Source organism: Talpa europaea (genome assembly GCF_964194135.1).
Source record: "Talpa europaea genome assembly, chromosome: 9".
Taxonomy (NCBI): domain Eukaryota; kingdom Metazoa; phylum Chordata; class Mammalia; order Eulipotyphla; family Talpidae; genus Talpa; species Talpa europaea.
In genome coordinates, this window is record NC_140076.1 from 21,638,245 (window position 1) to 21,661,118 (window position 22,874).

Sequence of the window (22,874 nt, forward strand, 5' to 3'; positions counted from 1 at the left end):
GGGTCAAGTCCAGTGAGGGGGAGTGGGAGCGGAGGGCGTTCTGGTGAGAACAGCATTTCTGGCAAGACGGGCATCCACTTCAAAATCTCGGCTCAAAAAGGGCAGCAGGGCTGTTCTCAAACCAGGCAGGGCCCCCTCCCTCTCCCCAAAAGCTCCCACCCCCAGGGTCCACTGGGAGACACCATATCTTTTATGAGGCAGGGGCAATGCCCCCACCTTCTTTGAACAGAGTCGGGTGTTCTCTTGTGGGGAGGGTGTGCAAACTGGGCCACCTGTTCTCAGGCAGCCCCACCACCAGGTACCCCCCACGTCTCTGTCAGCGTTACCACGGTACCACGGTGAAGGGTGGGGAGGGAGGTCAGGGTTAATGCAAGTGAACAGCACCTCAGAGAAGCTACTGAGATGGAGAAAAGAACCAGGTCTAGAAAGGTCTCCCCATCACCAGAAACAAAGAGGGACTGGTGGCTGGAGGTGGAGGGGCCGGCAAGAAAGGGCTTCTCTGAGCCTGGGGGAGAGAAGGGGCCATCTGTGGGCCGTGAACACCCTGCTTCCAGACAGGCTGGGGGCAGGGAGTGCCCATGGGCTGAGCCACCTAGAGATGGGAAAGGAGGTGATTTCAGTACAAAAATAAATATATTTGAATTCCGCTTAAGATGAGGTGAAGGTTTCCCAAAGCTTGGACTGAGGGGTCTAGGGACGAAAACAGACTGTGGGAGAGGCCTGGGAGAGCAGTGGGGTGGGTATCATTTGGGAGCCAGCACTGAGCTGCACTTTCAGCTTATTTGGACTGTAGGGCGCAGCTGCCCCGGGTGGGTCAGGTGGGCAGGGTGGCTGACCAGGCCCCTGGGTGGGCAGGCGGGCTCCCTCCTCCTCCCTCTCACTCAGTCCAGAGACAGCATGGTTAAAGAGACAGAGGTAGATTAAAACGTCATGATTAAAAGCAGATTAGTTATCTAGGATTCTCAGATTAAAAACCAAACAATCAAGCAATCATTCCAAAAGGTAGCTTCGTGGTACCTCTGCTGACCCCATGTGTGACCTGGGCTGGCCTGCCTGTCCTTGCTGCAGCCTGGGAGAGAGTTCAGCACTACAGACCCGACAGCCAGGACACTGGCTGGGGGCTGGAAGAGGTGGCGGGTGGTGCCCCTGCCTGAGGCTACTTCCGCAGGTAGCGCTGTGCCAGGATGGCTGCGTCCAAGGGGTTCATGGGCTGCGCGTCGTGGCCAAGCCGTCGCACTGGTGGCACGCTGCCGAACTGCCGCTTGGGCACCCAGCTCCGGGCCTCGTGGATGGAGCTCTTCTCCTCGGCCAGCAGCAGCTGCTGCCGCATGTAGTTCTCAAACTCGTACTGGGAGCACTCCTCTGTCACCTTGGCCTGCGTGGGAGGGGAGGGAGAGGGAGAGGGAGAGGTGGAGCGAAGAGCAGGGCAGTGAGTGAGGGACAGCCTGGTCCTGAGGCCTCCCTCCCTGGGTGCCACACCCTTAGGCCTGTAGTCAGGCGGCTGACAGTGTGGGTCTCCTCTGGAGCCCTCCAAACCTGGAGCCTGCGCTGCTGAAGCACAGATCTGTGATCTGAGCTGCATGCTCCTCTTCCTAACTTTACTGACCTTGGGAGATGGCACGTTACCTCAGAAGTCTTGGCCTCCTCGCCTGTGAAGTGGGGCAGTAATCTCCTAGGGGTTCTCAAACCCCTGGGGAGCCAGGGCCTGTCAAGTGTTAAGAGCTGGGGTGCATAGCACCCAGGAGACCCTGTTTTTTCTCTTTGCCGAGTGCTGAGCTCCCTGGACTGGCCCAGTCAGAGAGTAATAAGCTGAAGTGCCAGGTCCTTGCAGGGCTCAGCGAAAGGGAAAGCAGGGCTTTGGAATCAGACTTGAGGTCAGGGTTCAGCCCCACTACTTGCAAGCTGTGTGACTTGGAGAATTGCATATTTCTCTGAACCCCAGTTTCCCTTTTTGTAAAACTAGGCAAAAAACAAAGGCCACACAGGCCTATAGTGAGAACTGTGTGAGATGCACTCATGGCATGCTAGGGGTGATTAATTTTAGTTGCTGAACTGCCCTTGGAGAGGGTGGGAACTGTGGGGTAGGACCTAGAACTTTCTTCTCAAGAGCCAGGAGCCTATGTTGTGGTTCCAGACTTGTCCTTTCTGGTTGTAACTGCCCTGTGCTTGGAACTTCAGAGAAGCCAGAGAAGGGAGGGCCTTTCAGCATCCCTTCGCTGGGCCAGGCCCTGCCTCCAGGGGGCACCCCTGCCAGGTGCTGTCTAGCACTTAGCTCTCGGCCCCCACCCTGGCCCAGCACTTTCTTCAGTGCAGAGAACAGGGGAGGAGAGAAAACTAGGAGAAAATGAATCATCTGAAAAAATGAAAAGCAGGAAGGGTGAGAGAGAAGCCTGTGAGTCAGAGGGGCAGAGAAATGTGACTGTTTAAAGGGCTAGCACGTGTAGAGTCAGGGCCTGGGCAGGGAAAGGAAGCTAAGAAGGGGCCAGGCTGGGCCATGGGGAGGCCTTCCTGCTGTAGGCCTCCTCCTCAGCTGTCCCACAGCCCACTCTTAGGCCACAGAAACTGCCTACTGAGCCAGACACAGGGTTATGGCCCAGGCTGAGGATTTATGTCTCACTTTTTTTGTGCCAAGGCTGGATAGCAGGCAAAGAGGCCCAGTGGTCTGCCAGAAGATGCTCCTCTGCCCCTGGGTGAGGGCCTGTCTCACACTCACCTCTTGGGAGCTGTCTGCACTGCTCATTTGGTCGTCGATGTCAGGAACCACTTGCAAAGGGCCACTCAGGGATGACAGAGACTGCCTGCAGGGAGGCAGATAAGTCAGCCTGGCTCCAGGACCCCTGCTCCCTAGGCCGGGCTATTAGGAGCCCAGCAAGGCCAGGTGCCCACAGCTTCCAGACTTGTTTGGAGTCAACAGCTCCTTTCTGACATGACTGACCTGGCTTCTCTGAGCTGCAGTTTTTTTTTTTTTTTTTTTTTAAAGATTTATTTATTGGGCCTCCCCGGTGGCTCAGCGGTTGAGCGCTGGGTTGCGAAGCTGCCCGCAGCCTCTGCAGCGCTGGTTCTATCCCCGGCTGCTGGGTGAGGGTCCCACATGGCGCGCAGACCTCTCCTGCCACCCGCTGCTCCCTTCAGCAGTGTACTTTGTCAGTCTGCCTGTTCTGTTCTCTGCTCTGGCTCTGGTGAATTCTCTCACCCTCCTGCACTTCTGACTGTACGCAGTGCTTGTACAAATAAATAAATAAATCTTTTTTTTTTAAAAAAAGATTTATTTACTTATACATATAAGAGCTGGGGTATAGGCCAGAGATGGGTGTGTGTGTGTGTGTGAGAGAGGATTCACTAGAGACAGAGTGGGGAGCAGAATAGGCAGACTGACTGAAATACACTGCTGAGGGGAGCAAAGGGCGAGTCAGGAGAGGTCTGCTGCGCCATGTGGGTTGCTCCCTGGCTGGCCAGGGATCGAACTCATGCTGCAGAGGCTGCGGATTGCTTCATAGTGAGGTGCTTAACCCCTCGCACCACTAGGGAGGCCCTGAGCTGCAGTTTTCTTATCCAATAAAGGGGCACCATTTCTACCTCACAGTCTGTGTTAACATGGTGAGCTAATGCCCATCCCATAGCTGGTATCCACTGGCATGCAGGAGATGCAGGAGATGCTTGACCTGAGTCCTGCCTTTACTCTCCCAATCTTGCCCATGTCAAAAAATCTGGAAATCTGACAGCAGACTAACAGGCCCACCCTCAGGCTGCTTTTTTGGATGGGATGGGCAGAACCCGGCCCAGCGCCGCCCACTCACCATGATGCAATGATGGCACTGAGGGCCTCCAGGACGTCGGTGGCAGCGAGGCGCTGCTGGGGGTCGAGGACTAACAGTTTCCGGATGAGACACACGGTGTTCTCGGAAACCCGCCCATCCCTGACGCAGGAGAAGGAGAGGGCTCAGGTGGGTGGGCTGGTGCTGGGGCTCCTACCCAGGACTCCGAGCCTCGCTGTGTTGTCCCCACTCCTCGAGCCGAAAGGGCTGGGCCTCCCTCCCGCCGCCCCAGGGAGGCAGGACTCACTCAGGGATGGTGTATTCGGCGGCCTTGATCTTGCGGAAGAGCTCCTGCGGTATGCTGTCGTAGAAGGGGAACTGGCCGTACAACATGGTGAACAGCACCACACCCAGGGCCCACATGTCGCTCGGCTTGCCCCGGTACGGCCGGCCTGTGGGCACATGAACACACACACACTCAGCCCAGTGTCAGGAGAGAGGATGGGCCTGCACGTCATCCCCTTGGGTACCGGACTGTGCCCGACAACTACAATCCCTCCTCTGTATCCCTCAGCCTCCAGGATGGCCTGAAGGTGCATTTGTGGCAGGGACATTGGGTCTAAAGGACTCCAGTACCCCTGAAGGTGAAGCAGTGTAGTATGCGTGCACGTGTGTGTATGTGTGCATGTGCCTGCGTACACAATACCATTATAGGCCTTGGCCTGTGCCTTTTGAAGGCCCCACAGGCCTCCCTCCCTGAACCTGCACTTCATCTTTACAGCTCTAGCAGGCTGCTGTGGGAGTCCGTTTCTGCCCCGGCTGGCATAGAAGCGGTGTTGTGGAGATGAACCTCTGCCAAGCTTTCTCCAAGGCTGCATTACCCCTGACCCTTTCCAACCCTTAAAGACCGAGAGCGGCTTGGGTGACCTGGTGCAGCTTGCCCTAGTCACTCAAGGGCAGTCGCTCCCCATGACCCCACTCTACCACATGCGTCCTCAATGCGGAGTCCATCAAGTCACAACTCTTGCTCTGTATGGTTTCCAGAAGGGCCTGCCCCACCTCCTCTGCAGCAGCTGGGAGGTGTTTCCTGCCTAAGATAGGATCATGGGCCAAGGAGGGAGGGTGCTGTTGCCTGGGGGGTGCGGTATGTGTGTGTGGACTCTTGGCCTGGGCCAGTCCACAGGGAGAGACCCACAACTTCAGTCCTGACTTGGAAAGGGATGATAAAGACAGGCTCTCCCAGAAGCTCTAACTGGCAGGCGACCTTTCCCTGAATTTCAGCTTTTGAGATCACAGAGCTTCAAGCTTTTCTTTTTGTGAGGCCAATGTTCATTGAGCCAGACACTAGGTAAAAGATCTTAATCCCACAGGGACCCACTGAAGTAGGGCATTTTATCACGACCATTTTATAGATGAGAAAACTGAGGCCAAGGAGATCACTAACTTTCCTAAGGTCACCCAGGTATTAACCAGACTATAAACCCCATGAGCACAAGAGCACGTCTGCCTTTTTGTAGCTCCACGTCCAGTGCCCAGGGCTGTGCTTGGCGCACAGAATATCAAAGTGGTATTGCAGCCCACATATCAGCACTTACACTTAATCATTCCACTCCATTCTCCTAACACTGCGGGAGGGAGGGCTGTCTTCAGCTTTTAGCCCAGGAGGAGTCTGAGGCTCAGAGAAGGCCAAGTCACACAGCTGGTTCAGTAGAGCCCAGATCGCTGGCCTCTCAGTGTAGGGCTCTTTCTGATGCAGGTTCCTTTGCTTCATCTTGCAAGACTTGACCAGAGAGAGGCCATGGAGGCCACCATAGCCTGGCACTGCTGAGGAGTCAGCCCTCCTCCCCTGGGCCTGACACCAACACAGACTCTACCTCACAGACCTGGGCTGAGGGAAGGACCTACTACTTCATCCTCCTGGCTCTGTCACCTACAGTGTGGCTCTGGGGACTCTCCTGGAGCATACAGGCTGGGCTGGGAGATGGAGAATTAGGGTACATCCCACATCCAGATCTCTCTAGCAGAGGCTGCAGTGACCCCAACCAAAATCCCCAGGCCTGGGAAGTGGCACCACTCGCTCTGCACATAGGAAGCCCCAGGAGAGGTCTGAATTCCAGCAGAAGCCTCTGCTGGGGTGCCAAGGGGGAAGGGAGAGAAAAAGCCTACAGTCAGATAGGCAGGAGGCAGACCTAAGATGGAGCCTCAAGCTACTAGTTTGTTCTTTTTTTTTTTTTTTTTAAGATTTATCTATTTATGTATACAAGAACTGGGGTACAGGCCAGAGGTGTGGAGGGTGAGAGGATTCACCAGAGACTGAGTGGGGAACAGAACAGGCAGACGGACCGAAGACACCGCTAAGGGAAGCAGCGGGCGAGTCATGGAGAGGTCTGCTGTGCCATGTGGGTTGCTCCCTGGCCTGCTAGGGATTGAACTTGTGCTGCAGTGGTTGTGGAGAGCTTCACAGGTTGTGTCTTAACCCCCTGCACCTCCAGGGAGGCCCCTACTAGTTTATTCTTAACTATGACTTTGAATAAGAGATGTGTTCTCTCCCTCTCCTGTGTAAAGAAGAGACTTGGAATATTTCCCTCACAGGGTAGCTGTGTGGTTTAACAGCACAAATCTCGTGTTCACACAGTGCCTGGGACTTAGTGATGTGGGCAGTAGGTAAGAAGTACACAAGTAACTTACTCGTTTGTGTATTACCTGTCTCAGCTCTTAGAAAGTCAGCTCACCTCTAAGGAGGCAGGGATGTTTGTGTGCCTGCTCACTGCTGTATCCAAAGTGTCTACAACAGTGTCTTGTACACAGTAGGACCCCAGAAAATACCAGCAGAATGACTGGACCAACGAACAAAGGGAGTTAAGTCTCTGAAATGAGAATCTTACCATGGCACTCAGGACCTGGTGAGTGGCTTCCCCCCGCGCTTGAGATAAAGGATGGTGTTTCTCAACAGGACCTCCCCGGGGCCTGGTGTGGGCTGGCACTGCCCACCTCTCTGGCTTCCCCTGAACCAGGCTCACTTTCTGAGCAGCAGCCACCCATGGGTTTCTGTGCCACCTCTGCCCAGCCACACACCTTAATGGATTCCTATTTCTCCTACAATCTCCGCCCAAAAGTGACTTCTTCAGGGAAGTCCTTTGAGTGCCAGTTATTTGTGCTCACAGAAATCATGTTTCTTTCCTTCTAAGCAATAATCACAGAGTGCAAACCTGCAGAGTGTGACAATGTTCTCTTCCTCCATGAGACCCCAAACTTTGTAGCAGGAGGTAGGGTCCCAGTTTGGCCCACTACTAAAGTCATGTCCCTGGTTTGTGGCATGAAGGAAATGCTGCAGAGCTTGGCACCACGCACATACCGCTGAGCACATCTGGACTGATATAGGCGGGGCTCCCCCTCTGGTCCTTCAGCAGGTCCCCCTCACTCACGAGATGCTTCCCGAGGCAGAAGTTGGTGATGGTTATCCGATGCGTCCTGGAGCGAGAGGCAGAGAGTGAGCAAACCTCTGTGTCTATACCCTTGGGTGCCCTGGCTGCCCCTACCCCTCATCCAGGAAGCTAAGGGATCAAGCCCATAGCCGTTTCTGCTCCCTGGCCCTCAGTATGGCTGCATGAAGAGTGCCACCAAGTGTGTTGACAGAGGCCAGTCACCCTGGGATGCCACCCCTGGAGCTGTTCTGGCAGGGATCTGAGTCATTGTGACCAAGTAGGTGTTTCAGGAGTGCCCTCTGAACCTGTTACCCTGGCATAGGACTTGGGGATAGCTTGCAGAGACTTCCCAAAATGACCTCACATTAATGCCCACATTGGAAACAACCTGAGATTTGTTCAATTCCCCCATTACACGTGAGCAAAAGGCAGGCCGCTGGACTGTGCAGCACGCTCGGGTATGACTTCAGTTCCCCTCTGCTGAGTCCTGGCAGAGCGCGATGCTACAGCTCGCTGAGCACTTGGGGGCTGCTCCCAACGCAACCTTCCACCTGCCTCACAGCAGCAGGGGAGGGGCATTCTCACTGCCCAGCTATTTCCCAGGTGATGTGACCCTGGCACGGACAAAAGGAGGCCAAGCTGAGGATCAAGCGGTTGCCGAGTGGTGTAGCAGGACCCAAACCCAGCCTGTACTCTGGGCTGACCCCTGCTGGGTACCCACTGTGTCCCTGAAGAGTGCCTGGGGCCTAACTTTCCCTTCTGCCCCATCCAAGTTGACTCATCTTGTCTTGGACTTTAGACTCTGCCCTGACTTAGAAACCAGGCACTCCCCCAACTCAAGACTTAGTCAGAGTGGCTATGGGTTATGACCCTTTCTAGGAAGCTTACAATATGAACAAAATAAGTGGCCCAGAGAGGATGCCTTACTCCCTACCCAGGAAGGCAGGTGGGCAGGCCCCCCTGAAGAGGCCCAGGGAAGGTTTCCTCACCCCGGGGAAGGACCTGAGAGAAAGGACACCTCCACCTCACAGGCGTGCTCCCTTGTCAGCCAGCAGGGCAGAAAAGCCAGGGAGGATGGCAGGAAGGGAAGCCCCATGAGGGCCCTGGGCCACCTCTCGCTAGAAAAGTCTCAGGTTGGAGAGGAAGCTCAGCTCAGGGGCCTCGGGTATGTGTGGCTGAGGGTGGAATTCCCCAGGCGTGGTGTCCAAGAGGCTCTGAGAGCCCTTTGCTATCTCGGGGAATTCTGCTGGCAGATCTTGCCTGGTGCAAAACAAAGGCCAGTCTGTCCTCTGCCTTCCAAACGGAAACATTGACTCTAGCTCTCCATACAGGCCTGTCTGGTCAGATGGCACAGAAATCTGACTGGTGGCCTCTAAGGTGGCTAGAGTCCCGGGGGGTAGGCAGTGTCTCTGTCAGGGATACTTGTACGCCAAGAAGTGGCCTGTTCCAGCTCTGACCTTCCATGTCATTGTGGAACGTGGAACTACTCAGGCCTCTTGGCCGGATGTCCCCATCGAGCAGCAACACTGTGCTTGCTCCCCAGTGAGAGATGGCCACTTGCGGCTGGAATGTGTTCTCCAAGGCGCCAGACGTGGGAAGATGGCTCAGGAAGTCCAGGGGACTTGGGGGTCAGATTCTTGGGTTTCTGTCCCAGCCTGGCCACTCCTGGCTGTGTGACCTTGGCCATGCTATTTTTCCTTTTTTTTTTTTTTTTTTTTAAGATTTACTTATGCATATAAGAACTGGGGTACAGGCCAGAGGTGGGGGGCGGTGAGAGGATTCACCAGAGACGGGGTGGGGAACAGGACAGAGCGAGGAACAGAACAGGCAGACTGACTGAAGTACACTGCTGAGGGGAGCAGCGGGCGAGTCAGGAGAGGTCTGCTGCGCCATGTGGGCAGCTCCCTGGCCAGGGATCGAACTTGTGCTGCAGTGCCTGCAGACAGCCTCATAGGTTGTGTCTTAACCCCTTGCGCCACCAGGGAGGCCCACTATTTTTTCTTTTTCTAACCTCAGTTCCATCATATGTATAACAGGGAAAATATTAGCACTTAGATCCTGGGACTGTGTTAGGCTTTAACAAGATAAGACCATCCCAGGAAAAGTACTGGGCCCAGCAACTGGCAAGTAGTAACTGATTACTTATGGTGACAAGCTTATATCCTCATCCCTCCTCAGATGGTAGGGGGGGTCCGGCAGAGGCTGCCAATGGGAGACCCCAACAAAGACACCACGTCCGAGGTGGCAGGTGTGAGGGGTCACACTGTAACAACAATCCACAAGGGTGTGTGGGCTCAGCTTTCTGCTCGATGCTGCTGGCATGACCTTCTGACCCTCTGTGCCCAGGGCAGGGCAGGCGGGGCTTGAGAAGAAGGTAGCTGAGACTCTGTAGTGCAGGGACATAGCTCTGAGCAGGCCTGTGCTGTGTGGCTGCGGAGGAGGCTGGTCTCTCCCAGAGGAAACCACATGGTCAGCCTTGAGACCTCCTGGAGCTTGGCTGCGCTCCCTGCACTGCCACCAACTCCCACCACATGCATCCAAGATGGCTGGGTGTGCACAGATCACCGGGTGTCCCAGACCCCCCAGTCTTGTCCTGGCAGCGAGGGCTCCTGGGAGAGAGCTGTGCGTCAACAGGAGCTGCTCTGAGTGAGTCATTCTTTAGATATGGCCCTCTGGGCTACCACAGTGTTTTTCTCCTTCTCTAGGAACTTGGTGTGCAACTTGCCTACCCAAAGCAAGGCGGAAGGAGAAAGAACCCACAGCAAACCTCACATAACCCCAAAAGGGGATTTCAGATTTCAACCTTTGTCTTTTATCCAAAGCAGGGTGAATGAACTCGTCCTTGGCAGCTGCCTCACAAACACATTTCCCTGTGTCCTCCCCGGGGGTAGACAAGGCTTCTAGCGTGTCTGCTGCAGCTCCGGCTGGGGCAAGGGCACACTACCAGGGCAGGAAGGTGCACCCCCTCCTCCAGATCAATCTTCAACTTCCAGGGATGAAAGTGAGGTCCTGGAGTAGGGGGTGTGGAGCAGGCACCAGCCATCATTGGGCACCAGCCATCCCTGCCCCATACCACCCTGCTTCGTCCTGGAGCACCCATGACGAACATGACAGGAGGCCGGACCTCTGACTGCCGCAGGACAAAGGGATTATTGGACTAAAGGGAGTGCAGCCAAGACGCAGGTATTGGTGCTCTGCAACCTGAGAAACACATGTGCACAGCGTATACGCACACCACACACACACGTGCACGCATGTGCACACACCGGCATTTCAGTCTACAAACAGCCTCCATTTTGTGCAGGTCCTTGTGGCACTTAGATGGGATGCCGCCTAATCCATGAATCATTTAATAAAGCCAATTAGACCTCTAAGAAAAGGACACAAACAAATGAACACATGCATGTCCATGTGCACACAGAGACAGACACACACCACACAGCAGAGTCACTAAGCTACACTGGCCATACTTGAAAGGTGTGACCTTTTGACTACATTCCCAGAACCTGGAGGCCTGGAAAAATGGTACTGGAAATAAACCCTCAGGGAGACAAAGGTCCCTGAGTGCTGGTGGGGTTAGCAGCTGGGAGCCTCAACTGTGTGTTTCTGTGACACACAGGGGATGCTCATTTAGAGCCACAGTTGCACAGAGGGCTGGGGAGGTCATGCGCTCAGCAGCCAGAGGACTGATGTGCCCTCTGTGCACAGTGAATTGCGGACAGTGGGATGGTGACTGGCCTAACTTCCTGCAGAAGTCCAGGCCCCAAGTCTCCTGACTCTTAGACAATGTGCTCTCAGGGAGGGGACAGTCAGCCTCCTGGCACCATTCAGAGTTGGGGCCGGGGCACCCTCAGCCACCCCCAAACAGTGGGCCTCCAGTCCCCGGCAGGTCTAGTATGGGAATGCGCTTATGACAGGCCAACCCTGTCAGGCAGTTTCATGTCGCAGGCTAATCTCTGCAGGGAGGGAGAACCACCTCCACCTTCATAGGTGAGGAAATGGAAGCTTTGCGACAGCAGCTTCTCAGCACATGAATGAATGAATTCATGGTCTCAAGGGTATTTATGAGGCAGTTCTGGGCTGCAAGCCAGGGTGACCCAAGTCCTGTCCCTCTCCTCCTTCACTAACTCTCTCAAACAGTGCAGAGTTGGAGCAACCCTGGAATTTCCGTTCCCTTCCCTTCTCCCTGTAGAGCACGACAGGTCACATTTTTATCACTTCTCAGCCTGGCAGATCTTGACTCATCTTTCATGAACTGATTCAGATGGCAGAGATGCTGCCTCTCCGCTCCACACGCCGACCCCCAAACGGTGCTCTCCGCTTTCTGGCCAGTGCCCTGTCGGATGCTGGGTTCCTGGACACGTGGAGATGCACTGAGGTACAGCAATGTCCTGCTAGCTTCTCAGGCTGGCGCTGCAGGAGCTGGGGCCCCCAAACCCCTTTCCAGAGGCCCATCTCCCTGCAGTTTCCTTTTCACTGTGCCTTTGGGCATTTCACTGGACAGTGGACCAAGGGTCCTGCCAGCGTCGGCAACCCATTATGGAACAAATCCCACCAACTCCTTCTGCCTGCCTGCCTGCCAACTGGTGAGCCCTCCGGCTCACTCTAACAGATGAGGGGCAGGGTGAGAGGCTCAGGGGAGCAGGTGAGGGAGATGTGCCCTCTCAGTTCTGCGCTTTGAGGGTGGAGGTGGCGCATAGAGAGGGGCCTCTTCCTGTTGCTCCTAAGCCTCTGCCATGCCTGGCTGGTGATCCTCTGGTGCTGCCCCAGATCACTGGGGAAGGGCTCAGACGCTGTGCCTGAATGGGATAGGGTGAGAGCCTGAGGCAGGGACCTCACGTGGTCTCCCTCTGTCACTGGTTCACCGAGGACACTGGGGTGAGCCCAGATCCCCTCCACGATTGCAAGATCATTCCTTCCCACGGCTGGGAGTGCTGGCTCTGTCCAGTTGCACCTTGTTCTTTTCCAGGAAGCCCCCTTGGCCAAGGCTATGCCCCACCCCAACACAGCCCACATTCACTGGCAGGTCACAGTCGGGGCACAGCACCCCATACCCCCTACCCTGATGTGGGACATCAGGCTCCCACGATGTCCTGTCATGACCACACCTCAGGTCAGTCACACCTCCTTCTCCCTGAGAGCACCCTCTAGTAAGTCTGCATGGACATCTCAATCTTCTCCTCAGAACTCACCAAAGCATGGCCTCAGTTTTCTCACTGAGAGCACGTGAGGCCTGACAAATGGATGGCATGGGGGGTGGGGGCTCTGAAATCTGAACCCATTCCCACAGTTCCTTCTATGGCCTTCAAGACTCCCATTCTTAGTGGTACCATATTCCCATAGGGCAGAAGACAGAAGCAGATACCCCATCCCTCCTGCTGGGATTCCTGGGAGAAGAAGCTGTTGGGGTCAGATCCCCATGAGGAACCACGGAAGAAGAAAGGCAAACCTTACCTCTTGTTGAGCACCATGTTCCCAAGCTTCAGGTCTCTGTGCACAATGTTTTTCTGGAAAACAAGAGGTACGTGGTTTGTTCCATGAAGGTGAGAGCTGTGGTGGCACCTGGCTAGCCTGTAAGATGGGGGCACTCCAGGTATTTGGGAAGGCAGGAAAAGTGCCAGGATATGTCTCTTTAGTGTCGTGCTTTGATCTGTAAGCCACAGGCAGATCAGGACCATGCTGAGGCCTCATTAGCCAGGTGACGAATTGGGTAATATGGGAGCCCGGGCAGTCTCCACCCCACCCAGGGAGGTTTCCCAGCTCGTCCTCCCTCAGGGCAGCTGATGAGGAAACCACCCCTCTCTTCTCTTCGACTCCACCAAACATCACACATCAAAGAAGCATCTGCTGGATCTGGGGTCAGCAATGAACTTTCAAGATTCTGGGGATGGGCCTGTAGAAACTGGCCCTCGAAGAGGTCCAGGCCCTTCTAACTTGTGCCTTGGGGTACCTTTCACCCCTAATCCTGGGAAAAGTTTAGACAGGCTGTGGCCAGTCGAGTGGCTATTTCATTGTTGTCCCCCAAGCTGGAACTATAGTTTAACCTTTCTGACGGGGAATTACTGTGCTGCTCAGTTGCCCTGGAGTGCTCCCTGGGAGCTGGGCTGCGGCTGGAGCGCTGGGCCTCAACTGGTGCGCATGTCACTCTGCTTTCCTCTGAACACTTAGCTGTAAAGCTCCTCTGGGTGAAGGCAGGAAAGAGCTGCTCCCACTGAGCTTCAGTAAGAAGGTGGCTTTCTGTATCATGTGGGGCCCAGAGGCCTTTGTCAGGGGGACCCAGGATGCCCTGGGCCAGAGGATGGGCTACAGGGGAGCGGGGCTCACCTGGTGCAGGGCTTCCACCACGCGCACCACGTCATAAAAGATGACCACGGTCTCCCGCTCGCTGAGCCTCTTCTCCTTGATGACGTAGTGCTGCAGGTTGATGAGGTCGGCGGTCTTGTCGCTGAAGTCGTGCGCACACAAGCAGTCTAGGACAAGGCAGATTCGCTTTTTCATCTTCTTAACCATTCGGCTGGATTCTGTGTCCTCAACAATTTCACACGTGCGGTCCTGGGAAGGAAGGGAGTGGACCAGGGTTGAGCTGCAGGCCCTGCAAGGACGGGGCTTGGAGCTCTCATCTGGAAGGCAGCACAGACCAGTGAGAGTCTGGAACAAGCTGTATATGGGGTGGTGGAGCGGTTGACGCCCAAGGCCTAGGCAGCATGGACCACGGGCTGTTCAGAATAGCCTAGTCGGTGGCTGAAGTTAAATCAGCAAGGGTTCAGGCTTCGCGCTTGGTTCCTAATACAGATTCTGGATCAGGAATGGGCATTTAAAGCCAAAGGGACTTTGAGCTCAGTGTGTAGGCAGCAAACTCAGGGCCCTGTACATCCTCCCCCGTCTATCACACTCCTGGGAATTCCAGCAATGACCAGTGTAAACTTCCTTCCAATGTCCATGACGGAAGAGGTCAAGTGTTTTGTGCATCCAAGAACTGCCTTCACATGGAAGCCAGGCTTCTGGGCAGCCATGTAACAGTGGTTTAAAGTGGCAGTGGCCTGTGACAACTGGGTTCACACCCCAGCAATGCCCTGTCCTAGCTGTGGGACCTGGGGCAGTTCTGCTCACCCCATCAAGTCGCTCATTGCTCCTCTGTAAAAGGGAGCTAGCAATGCCTACCTCACAGGTTGTTGAGAGAGTAATAAGACAACCAAGTGATTAGTCCTGTCCCAGCCAGGGCTCATTAAGGAGGCTTGCGAGTTCTGGATCCATTTCCTTACTGAAAAGGATCTCAAGTAAGGCAAAATCGGGTCCTGCTAGCTTGAAGAAGCCTTTGGTCTCATCCCCAGCAGGCTGACTGTGGCCACTGGGGAACTCCTGAGGACCAAATATCATTTTTCCCCTTAAAGCAGGATCAGGTCTCTTAGTCTTGATCTCCGAGAGGACCAGCCCAGAGTCTGAAACACAGATGAGTCTAGAAATACTGTTAATCATCCAGGTTCTCCTTCCCAAAATGACAAAAACCAAGGCCAAGCTTTGGAAGCTTGTCAGAGATGAAATACTAAGAAATCGGGCCTCCCTGGTGGCGCAGCGGTTGAGCACTGGGTTGCGAAGCTGCCTGCAGCCTCTGCAGCACCGGTTCGATCCCCGGCTGCTCCCCGGCCACCGGAGGAGGGTCCCACATGGCGCGCAGACCTCTCCTGCCGCCCGCTGCTCCCCTCAGCAGTGTACTTCGTTAGTCTGCCTGTTCTGCTCCCCGCTCTGGCTCTGGTGAATTCTCTCACCCTTCTGTGCTTCTGACTGTACCCAGTGCTGGTATATATAAATAAATAAATAAATAAATCTTTAAAAAAAAAACAAAAAAACGAAATACTAAGAAATCACAATCCCCCTCAATTTGAGTTCATCTTGAAGGGAAACCAATTTTTGGAGTTGCCTAATGATAATGAACTGCCTCTGGTTGGGGACATGTGTGTGAGTAGAGGCATTTTCTATTCATTTCAGAAAATCAGGTGGACAAGTTTTTATTGCCAGGAATAATAACGAGAGCATCTCGGGGTAGCGTGCTATTTGGCACTTTTCAGTCATCTTTCCCAGCACCTTCCGAGGTGGGCACCATTACTATTCCCACTTTACAGAGGAGGAATTAGGGGCTTAGGGGCCGGGACCACCACGACCTGAACCCAGGATTGTCGGTCCCAAAGTCTGGATGCCCTCCGTGATACCATCTGCCTCTGAAATTCCAGCTCCATCTTAGCAAGGGGCAGCCCGGTCAGCAGCCTGGCTCAGGGCTGTGCAGAGGTGCTGCCAGAGCCTGAGCTTGAGGCCCCTGGGCATTCTGAACCTGGTTCTTCATTTTACAGACACAATTTCAGTCCTGTCCGCAGAAGGGCTCTTTGCAGGGTACAAGTTGCTAGCTAGTACCTCTCCTCAGGGTCCTGGTACACGCAAGCACCAGGGACACTGTGGAACAAACTAAAATGCCTGAGCAAGTAAAAGGACTGCTGGCACCGAAACAACTGTGGAGACCTACAGGCAGCACCGAGTGCCTAGTCTTCCTCCTTGCCCTCCCTTTGACCCTAGCCGAGCTAATTCCTGACAACACAGCCACAGCCTGTGTCTTTAAGCGACTTCCTGCTTTCCTCTTTTCTTGGAAAAGCATAAGCTGTGGGTTATTTGCCATGGTGACCGTCAAGCAGAGGGCTGCAGTGCTAGCCCAGCCCCGGGCGGACCTCCTGCCCGCCTGCCCAGGAAGCCTGATGCACCCAGCCTGCGGGGGCACCAAGGGTTGAGAGGGCAGGGCGCGCCCTCTGCCACTCACCTGGAAGAGCCCATGGTGGTGAACCACGCCATCCTGCGTGTGGAGGAGGGAAAGCAGAGAGTACTCGGTGTGTAACAGCATCTTGCCTTGCCTTTCCTCTTGGCTTTCTATTCCTTGGTCCCCCCTCTCCTCAAGGGTAAGGATCTTTAGGAAGACACACACACACAAAAAACAAAACAAAACCAAAAACACTTTAGAAAGCAGAGCGAGGAGAACAGGAAAAGCAGGGGGTTCATGTTCCACCATGCAACACCCCCCCCCAACACACACACACTCACACATGCATACACGAAACTGAAGTTTTTCTTAATGTGACAGCAGTGTAATTTATGCACAGATAAAGCTCTTGAAATCAAGTCGTTCTGAGTGAGACTGTGTGAACTTGATTGCTTCCTGGGAAGAAACGGTGCTACTCTTGTTCACAAGTGGCGCAGGTGTGAAGGTGGAGAGGGGAGGATTCAGGCTGACAGGGCGGCCCCTGGACCCTGAGCTTCCCGGTTAGGTGTCTCACTTACCTTCAGCTGATAGAAGTCATCCGTGCCGTCTTTCCTCGCCAAACACTGCACAATGCTTGGCACCGGTGAGTTGCCCAGACGGGGACCTACAGCAAAGAGAAGCTGCTGGCTTACTTTCCAGGACCTGTGTTTGTGGCACCATGTGGTTTTTTGGCTAGATCTTCTCTTCAGGAGGGCACCACAGATCATGCCCACTGTAATCACCTCACCTCCCCGGCATAGAAGTTGTATGTGCATCTGCCTGAGGTACACCTGGCGTTTATAGGCACACTTCTCCAAAAAAGGGACTCCAGGTACATGCAGGAATCTCTGGGGAGCATGTGTTCAAAAAAGAAAGGTCCCAGGTGCAACTTGGATGCTCTCAATCAGCGGCTCCAGGGTGAAGATCCAGAACACTGTGGCTGTAACACGTTTCCCTGGCAGTTCTGATAGAACTGCCTGGCCCTTGTCCAAGTACCAGCTTTAGGAAACCCCATACTCCTGGAGACACAGACTGCTGGCTGTCTTGTGATAGTGCCCTGCCTGAAATTTCTGAGCATAAATCAGAAAATGTCACTGTCACCATGCAGTGAAAGTCTTATTAGAGTTCCGAGGCTCTTAATACATGAGCAACTCCTTTTTTGCATGATTTTGTTCTTATCTCCTTTCTAATTGATTGCACTTCCCCACCCCACCCCCACCAAGCTCTAGCTATACTGGGCTCTTAATTGCTAAGGCTTGTTTAATTCCTTTCCTGCCTCTGAGCTTTAGTACTTGCTGTTCCTTCTAGAGTGCTTTTCATGTGGCTGGCTCCTCATCCTGGGGTGTCAGCTCAGAGGTGACCTCCCCATACAGACCTTCCTGCCTACACTATCTTTAAGCCCTTTTAACACTCACATACATCATCTTGTTTACTTCCTTCCAGGCACTCAGTGGTCTGTGATGATCTTGTGTATTGTTTACTGTTTCTTTTTCCAGCTAGAATGTTAAGTTCAGTGAGGGTGGAACTTGTCTATCTTATCACTGCTGCAAACAACACAGGCCTGGTACACAGCACTGTTAACTATTTGCTGAATGAGTGGAGCTGTGCTCACAAATCCAAGGTGCTGCCCCAAAAATTCATGCCCAGTCTCTGGCTGCCAGGAGATTTGGGGTGCTCACCCTGTAACTCAGTTCTGCAGCACCAGAGGCCTTGGGTATGCAGATTGTCAGGGCTGAGATTCTCCGCCTATAGGCATTCCCCCTTTCCCAGTGCCAGCCAAGTTTGAGTGTGGGAGACCCGAGGCTCTGGGGGCATCCACTTGGACAGCAGTGGCAAGAATTTCCCTGCCTGTTGCTCAAGTGCGCTGCTTTTGGGCAGCGGTGGTTCCCATCCTGCCTTCTCAGGGCATGTAGCCCCACTGGGACTGCAGCTGCAAGGTCACACCTCCAGCAGCTGCTCCTGGACAGGTGTTGCTTAGAGGAGTGTTGGGCCCTGCTGGTATAACCCCAGCACCACAGCAAGCCGCAGGCACTAGAGGCCCACAAAATGCCAGGTCAACACGGTGGGCTCCCAGTGGCGCACTGGTGCACCCTGCAGTGGCAGGGACCTGTGTCCCAGTTCTGCTGCAGATTCTCCCACCCCACCCCCCGCCCCCAACCTTCCTGCATTGTTACACCAGGCCCTGCTGAAGGGGCTCTGGGTGTAGTGTACCTCTGGCCTCACTGAGGCTGGTCCTGGCCATGGGTCCTCCCAGCCCACCCATGAACCTACCCTAACCTCAGGGCCTGCCGAGTCTGTGCAGGCACTGGATTGTATTTGTGTTTGATCCCTGGATTGTAAATGGAATCGATTCAAGATATGAACCAATCAGATTTGAGTTCAGTTTGTGACTTAATTATTCTAATTGAAAAATCGAAGCAAACTGATTGGTGCCCTTAGGATTGAAAATGGTCTAATCAGGCTTGCAGTAGGGTAGGGAACCCTGAAAGAGTATATAAGGCAGGGCAGAAGCCAGCCTAGATTCATTCTACTCTAGGTCTCGGAAGAAAGGACTCAGGATCCAACCTCTAAAAGGATTCAGCAGATGAGCTCCAAAGAAGCATGGAGCAGACAATCTCTGTGGGACTCAGCAGACTTGCAGACCTCTGTAGATTGCAGAGACTAGGCTGTGGCACCTGCCTCTGACATTGCCTGCAGGGGGAACCACTGACAAGTGCTAACCAGTGCTACTGACTCTGTGTCTGGCCACCTTTGAGCAGTCCACCGCTTGTGATGTCCAGCACAACTTCCTGGTGCTGCTGCCTCCATTGCTGTCCAGTTCAGTGTCCAGTGCTGTCCAGCCCAGCCTCGAGACTGTTGCTGTGAGCTGCTGCGGTGTCACCTCAAGGGTCCCACCTGTGAGCACCTCCAGCTACCAAGGTGAGTTGGACTCTGGTGTACTGCTGACTGGTATGCCACCAGCTCCAGGCCCTCATCGACCGGATAACACCATCTTGCGCGAGTGGCCTTTGGTGGGGACTACTGAACGCTCTGGACACTATCTGGGATGACATAGCCAGCCACTTGTGGTCTTAAAAAAACTCTTTATTTCCCCAGCCTCCTGTTTGTTAAATATATCCCACTGTAGTTGCACCAGAGTATGAGTGGTCTTGCAATTGTTAGCACATAGGCAAGAAGCCACAGTAACCTGTCCCAACCATGGCATTGTCTTTGGCACTGTTTTAACCCACATGCAAGCCTGAGCACACATGACTGACCTCCCGGGCCTCTGACATCAAGCAAAAAACGAAAAGACTGTGGCTCTCTGGGCCACTGGGAACACCTATTCTACAGGATTTCTATGCCTATTTTACAAGCAGTTTGTGGGTTATATCACTTTGTGAAATGAATTCTGCCCTCCAAAAAAGTTCAAAGAGTACCCTGAATGGTGGCCTCGGGTTCTAAAGCTGCTGTCCACTGCCCCTGTGTAACACTGTGGGGCACACACAGGATTCTCTAGAGGAAGGGACAGAATTTAGTTCTCAGTTGAAACTGGTCTAAAGCATGCAGCTTCAACAAAAATGAGTGACCTAAGGTTCCAGATTTTCTGCCGACATAAATTATACTGCATTTAAAGTGGTGAAGCTAGGGCCAGGCTGAGGGCTGGTCAGGACCCCACGCTGTGCGAGTGTCATGCCTCGCTCTGCCTATCACAGTGAGACTGTGCAAGCCAGTACCCGCTCCTGCTCCCAGCATAACCAGCTCACCGGAGGGCAGAGGCTTACCAAGGATGAACGGTCCAGCTCTCTTTGCATTATTTCCGGAAATCCCACTTCCTAGAGCCTTCGCCCTGGCCGACGTTTCCCCAGCTCCTCTGTCTGATGCTCTCCGCTTCATTCTCAGCTCTAGACAGACAGAAAAGGGCCTTTTCACTGAGGAAGTCAGCGAATTTCCTTGTGCTAACCCAGCCTGAAAATCTCTAACTTGGAGATGTGTCACGCAGCTGCTGCTGCCACCTCCTCCCCTTCCTGGGGCACATCCAAGGCTCCCAGGGACAAAGAACTGCAGCTCCTTTACTTGGGGTTAACGGGAGGCTAAAGGTGGATGTGCTCAAGGCAGCAAGGCAGTAGTCTGCTCAGGCAGCAGAAAGTGGATTTGTGTAGCTGTTACGGCCAGACGGGCCCCAAGAAATTGCCAGACATAGGAGAGCTGATGTGACTGTTCCCAAAAATGAGGCCTCCTCCCCCAAGCCCCTAAGCCGAGGGGCCCGAGGGGCGTGCCACTTCCTGGGTTCCACTGCACCTGTACTGATTTCGTCTCTGGGGAATGGTGGGAACTGGGCCCGGAAGTGGCATGAGGACATGAGTCTTGCGGAGAGGCGGGGTGGGGGGTCTTATATCCATGGAGTATGGATAACTGCCCTGAGGGTCTCCGCTCTCAAGCTTTCCTTCACTCTCTGGTTCTCTCAGACAGAAAGAACACCTCCAAATTGTCAATGAGGGTTTTACTCTCTCTTCCCTCACTCCTATTTTCAGTTTTTCCTTAATTACTTGTAAGGGGAAAAATACATATTGTGCATGTATATGAGTAAGTCCCAGTAAGTCTCTTTTCCCTCAGAACACGTCCCATATTTTAAGATTACGTATTTATTCGTATATTTGTATGCTTAACATCTGTCTACCACCACTAGGGTAAAAATTCCATGACGTAAAAAAGTAAAATAAAGCCACTGCACACCAGCAGACAGCATCGTGGCCTGGCCTGGCCCAGCAGACACTCTGTGAATGGAGAGAAGTCTTCCCTTGGGTCTGGTGACGGTTCTTCCCTGCTCAGCGGTCCTGTGCCTGTGGGCTTCAGGCAGCTCCTGGTAAGTTGGTTTCACTACCATTCCAGCCCCCGTCTGTCTTCCCTAGAGCATCAAACCTCCTCTCCCTTCCTGGTTCCCTGGAGAGCAGCATGGAGGCGTGTCACATCTGTGTAGACGCTGCCTGGGCGCCTACGCACAGGCTCGGTCTAGACAACAGTTTGCCGGGAGCAGCTGCAGCACAGACAATGAGTGGGCTCAGCCTGACCCCACCCGCCCCACTCAAGATTCAATACAAGCAAATGGCATGGGAATTGCTTCAAAATGTAGATAGACAGAAGGACGGGGCAGAGGGGCAGGGAGAGGGAAGGAGGCTGGCAGGAGAAGTGGGAGAAGGTTGCTTCCCTTCCTGGCCATCCCCTCATGTCACCCAGAGCTGGAGGAAGCAGCGTGAAGAGACAGGCCTGGAAAAGTGGAAACTGTAAGCAGGACCACTGATGGAGTGAGCAAAGTCAAACCCTGCTGGGGCCACTCCTGTCCCCTGACCCTGCTGATGCACAGGGAGGGTGTGCCCCACCCTTACATCTCCCAGACGAGTTTCCCTCCAGAGACACACCTGCAAACGGTCCACAGATACTCCCAGGGGAGGCCACTTTGAGGGCTGCTGCCTTCATACTAAGATCTGAGATTCTCAGGCTCTGGTTACCCTGGTCTCAGGACTTGGGCCCAGAGACACTGGTGCTCAAACTGGAGTGAAGGGCTCTGACCGAGCCTGGTTTGGCCCATGGCTCAATCCCACAGGAACTCTCAGTCCAGGCTTAGAAGTTTCTGGAGCTTTAAATCTGTCAACTATTCCATGTGCTATCCTCCCAAGTCAGCCCCAGTGACCTTAGAACCTGAACTCAACAGGAAGTTCAATGAGGCAATAATGGAGGATGAAGCGTAGAGGCCAGGAGGGAGGTACTGAAAGAGAACCCAGCCTGGTACCCCCGCCCCCTGCATGGCTGTGATCCTCAATCCTGAAAACAGGGGTTCTATTTGCCAGCCCAGGCTGGGGAATGAGGTGTGGTCCATAGTACCAGAGGGCCTTGGTTCTATGACAACCATGAGGACATGCACAGAGAAGGGGTTGCCTGACCTACCTTGTCAATTTGGGGTTGGGTAATGTGATCCCAACTCTCCCAGAAGGCAACGAAGGCTGGGTTATGAGCACCACATAGGGTTCTAAGGCCCATGATGCCAAGTCCAGGGGTGCGGTGTGACAGGGCATGGAAGTTAGTGTGTGTGGGGGGAGAGCCAGGCAGAACACCCTATGGCTGAGCAAGGTTCAACATGCTGGATCTACCACCAATTTCCAAAAGGAGGTAGGCTGCAAAGAGGGATGGTCCTGGGGCGGAACTTAGTCTTTCCTCAGCTCTACCCACCACAAGGCGGGTGAAACCTGGCCAAGGCAAGGCCCATCACTCACATCCAGAAGCATCTCCACAGGAGCCCAGACACACATGGGCCAGACACACAGCCCATGCAGAGGACACACACCTGCAAAGCCAGAGTGAGCCCGCCCTCACAAACATGAGGGGCAGCCATGGGGCCTGCCACATAGGTGCAGAAGGTTCTGCACTCAACCACGTTCTAGGCAACCTCTGCATCCCTGGAGAGATAGGTGAACCTATAAACCAAACCCAGTGAAGGCAGACTGTAGGGCAGCCCCTGCAGGGAGCAAGCCATACACCTTGGCCAGCGCAGTGCTCACTGTGTGGGCTAATAACCACTAGCTGGTAGCCACAGTCTGTCAGCTTCCAATGCCCACCAGGAGGCCAAGGACTGAGTCTATACTGCAGGGGCAGGCTGAATCACCCGTGTCTGCCTGCTGGCCTGAGGCTGTAGGCCTGGGGGTCTGCTAGCCAGCCTAAGTGGCAAGCTCAACTTGTGGTGGGGAGGACAGGAGGCCTGCGGTCAGCTGAGCTGCTGAGGAGGTAGAGGGCTGCTGGACAGTGACAAGGCACATCTTGCAGTAGAGGGCACAGTACAGTTGGGGAGCGCCTGCCCTTTTGGGCAGAGGCAAACAGCATCTCATCCTCCTGTTTACTTGTCTGTGGGGGAGCAGAGGCTGGAGCACCAGCTGGCAATCA

General features: G+C 54.1%; 1 protein-coding gene across 2 annotated transcripts; it reads right to left on the reverse strand.

Annotated features, from left to right (window-relative positions):
• Window positions 1–893: 893 nt before the first annotated feature.
• STK40 (serine/threonine kinase 40) lies at window positions 894–19,838 on the reverse strand (the record flags this gene model as incomplete). 2 transcript variants are annotated; one of them, XM_084243038.1, is made up of 10 exons in its annotated part: window positions 894–1,375; window positions 2,714–2,798; window positions 3,798–3,917; window positions 4,063–4,207; window positions 7,111–7,226; window positions 12,635–12,687; window positions 13,505–13,732; window positions 15,984–16,127; window positions 16,499–16,584; window positions 19,724–19,838. In XM_084243038.1, 10 exons carry the CDS (start codon window positions 19,833–19,835, stop codon window positions 1,157–1,159), a joined length of 1,308 nt encoding a protein of 435 aa, XP_084099164.1. In that variant the 3' UTR covers window positions 894–1,156. The 2 variants fall into 2 exon arrangements, with proteins under 2 accessions (XP_084099164.1, XP_084099163.1); XM_084243037.1 differs by having other exon boundaries at window positions 16,499–16,611; window positions 19,724–19,835.
• Window positions 19,839–22,874: the final 3,036 nt, after the last annotated feature.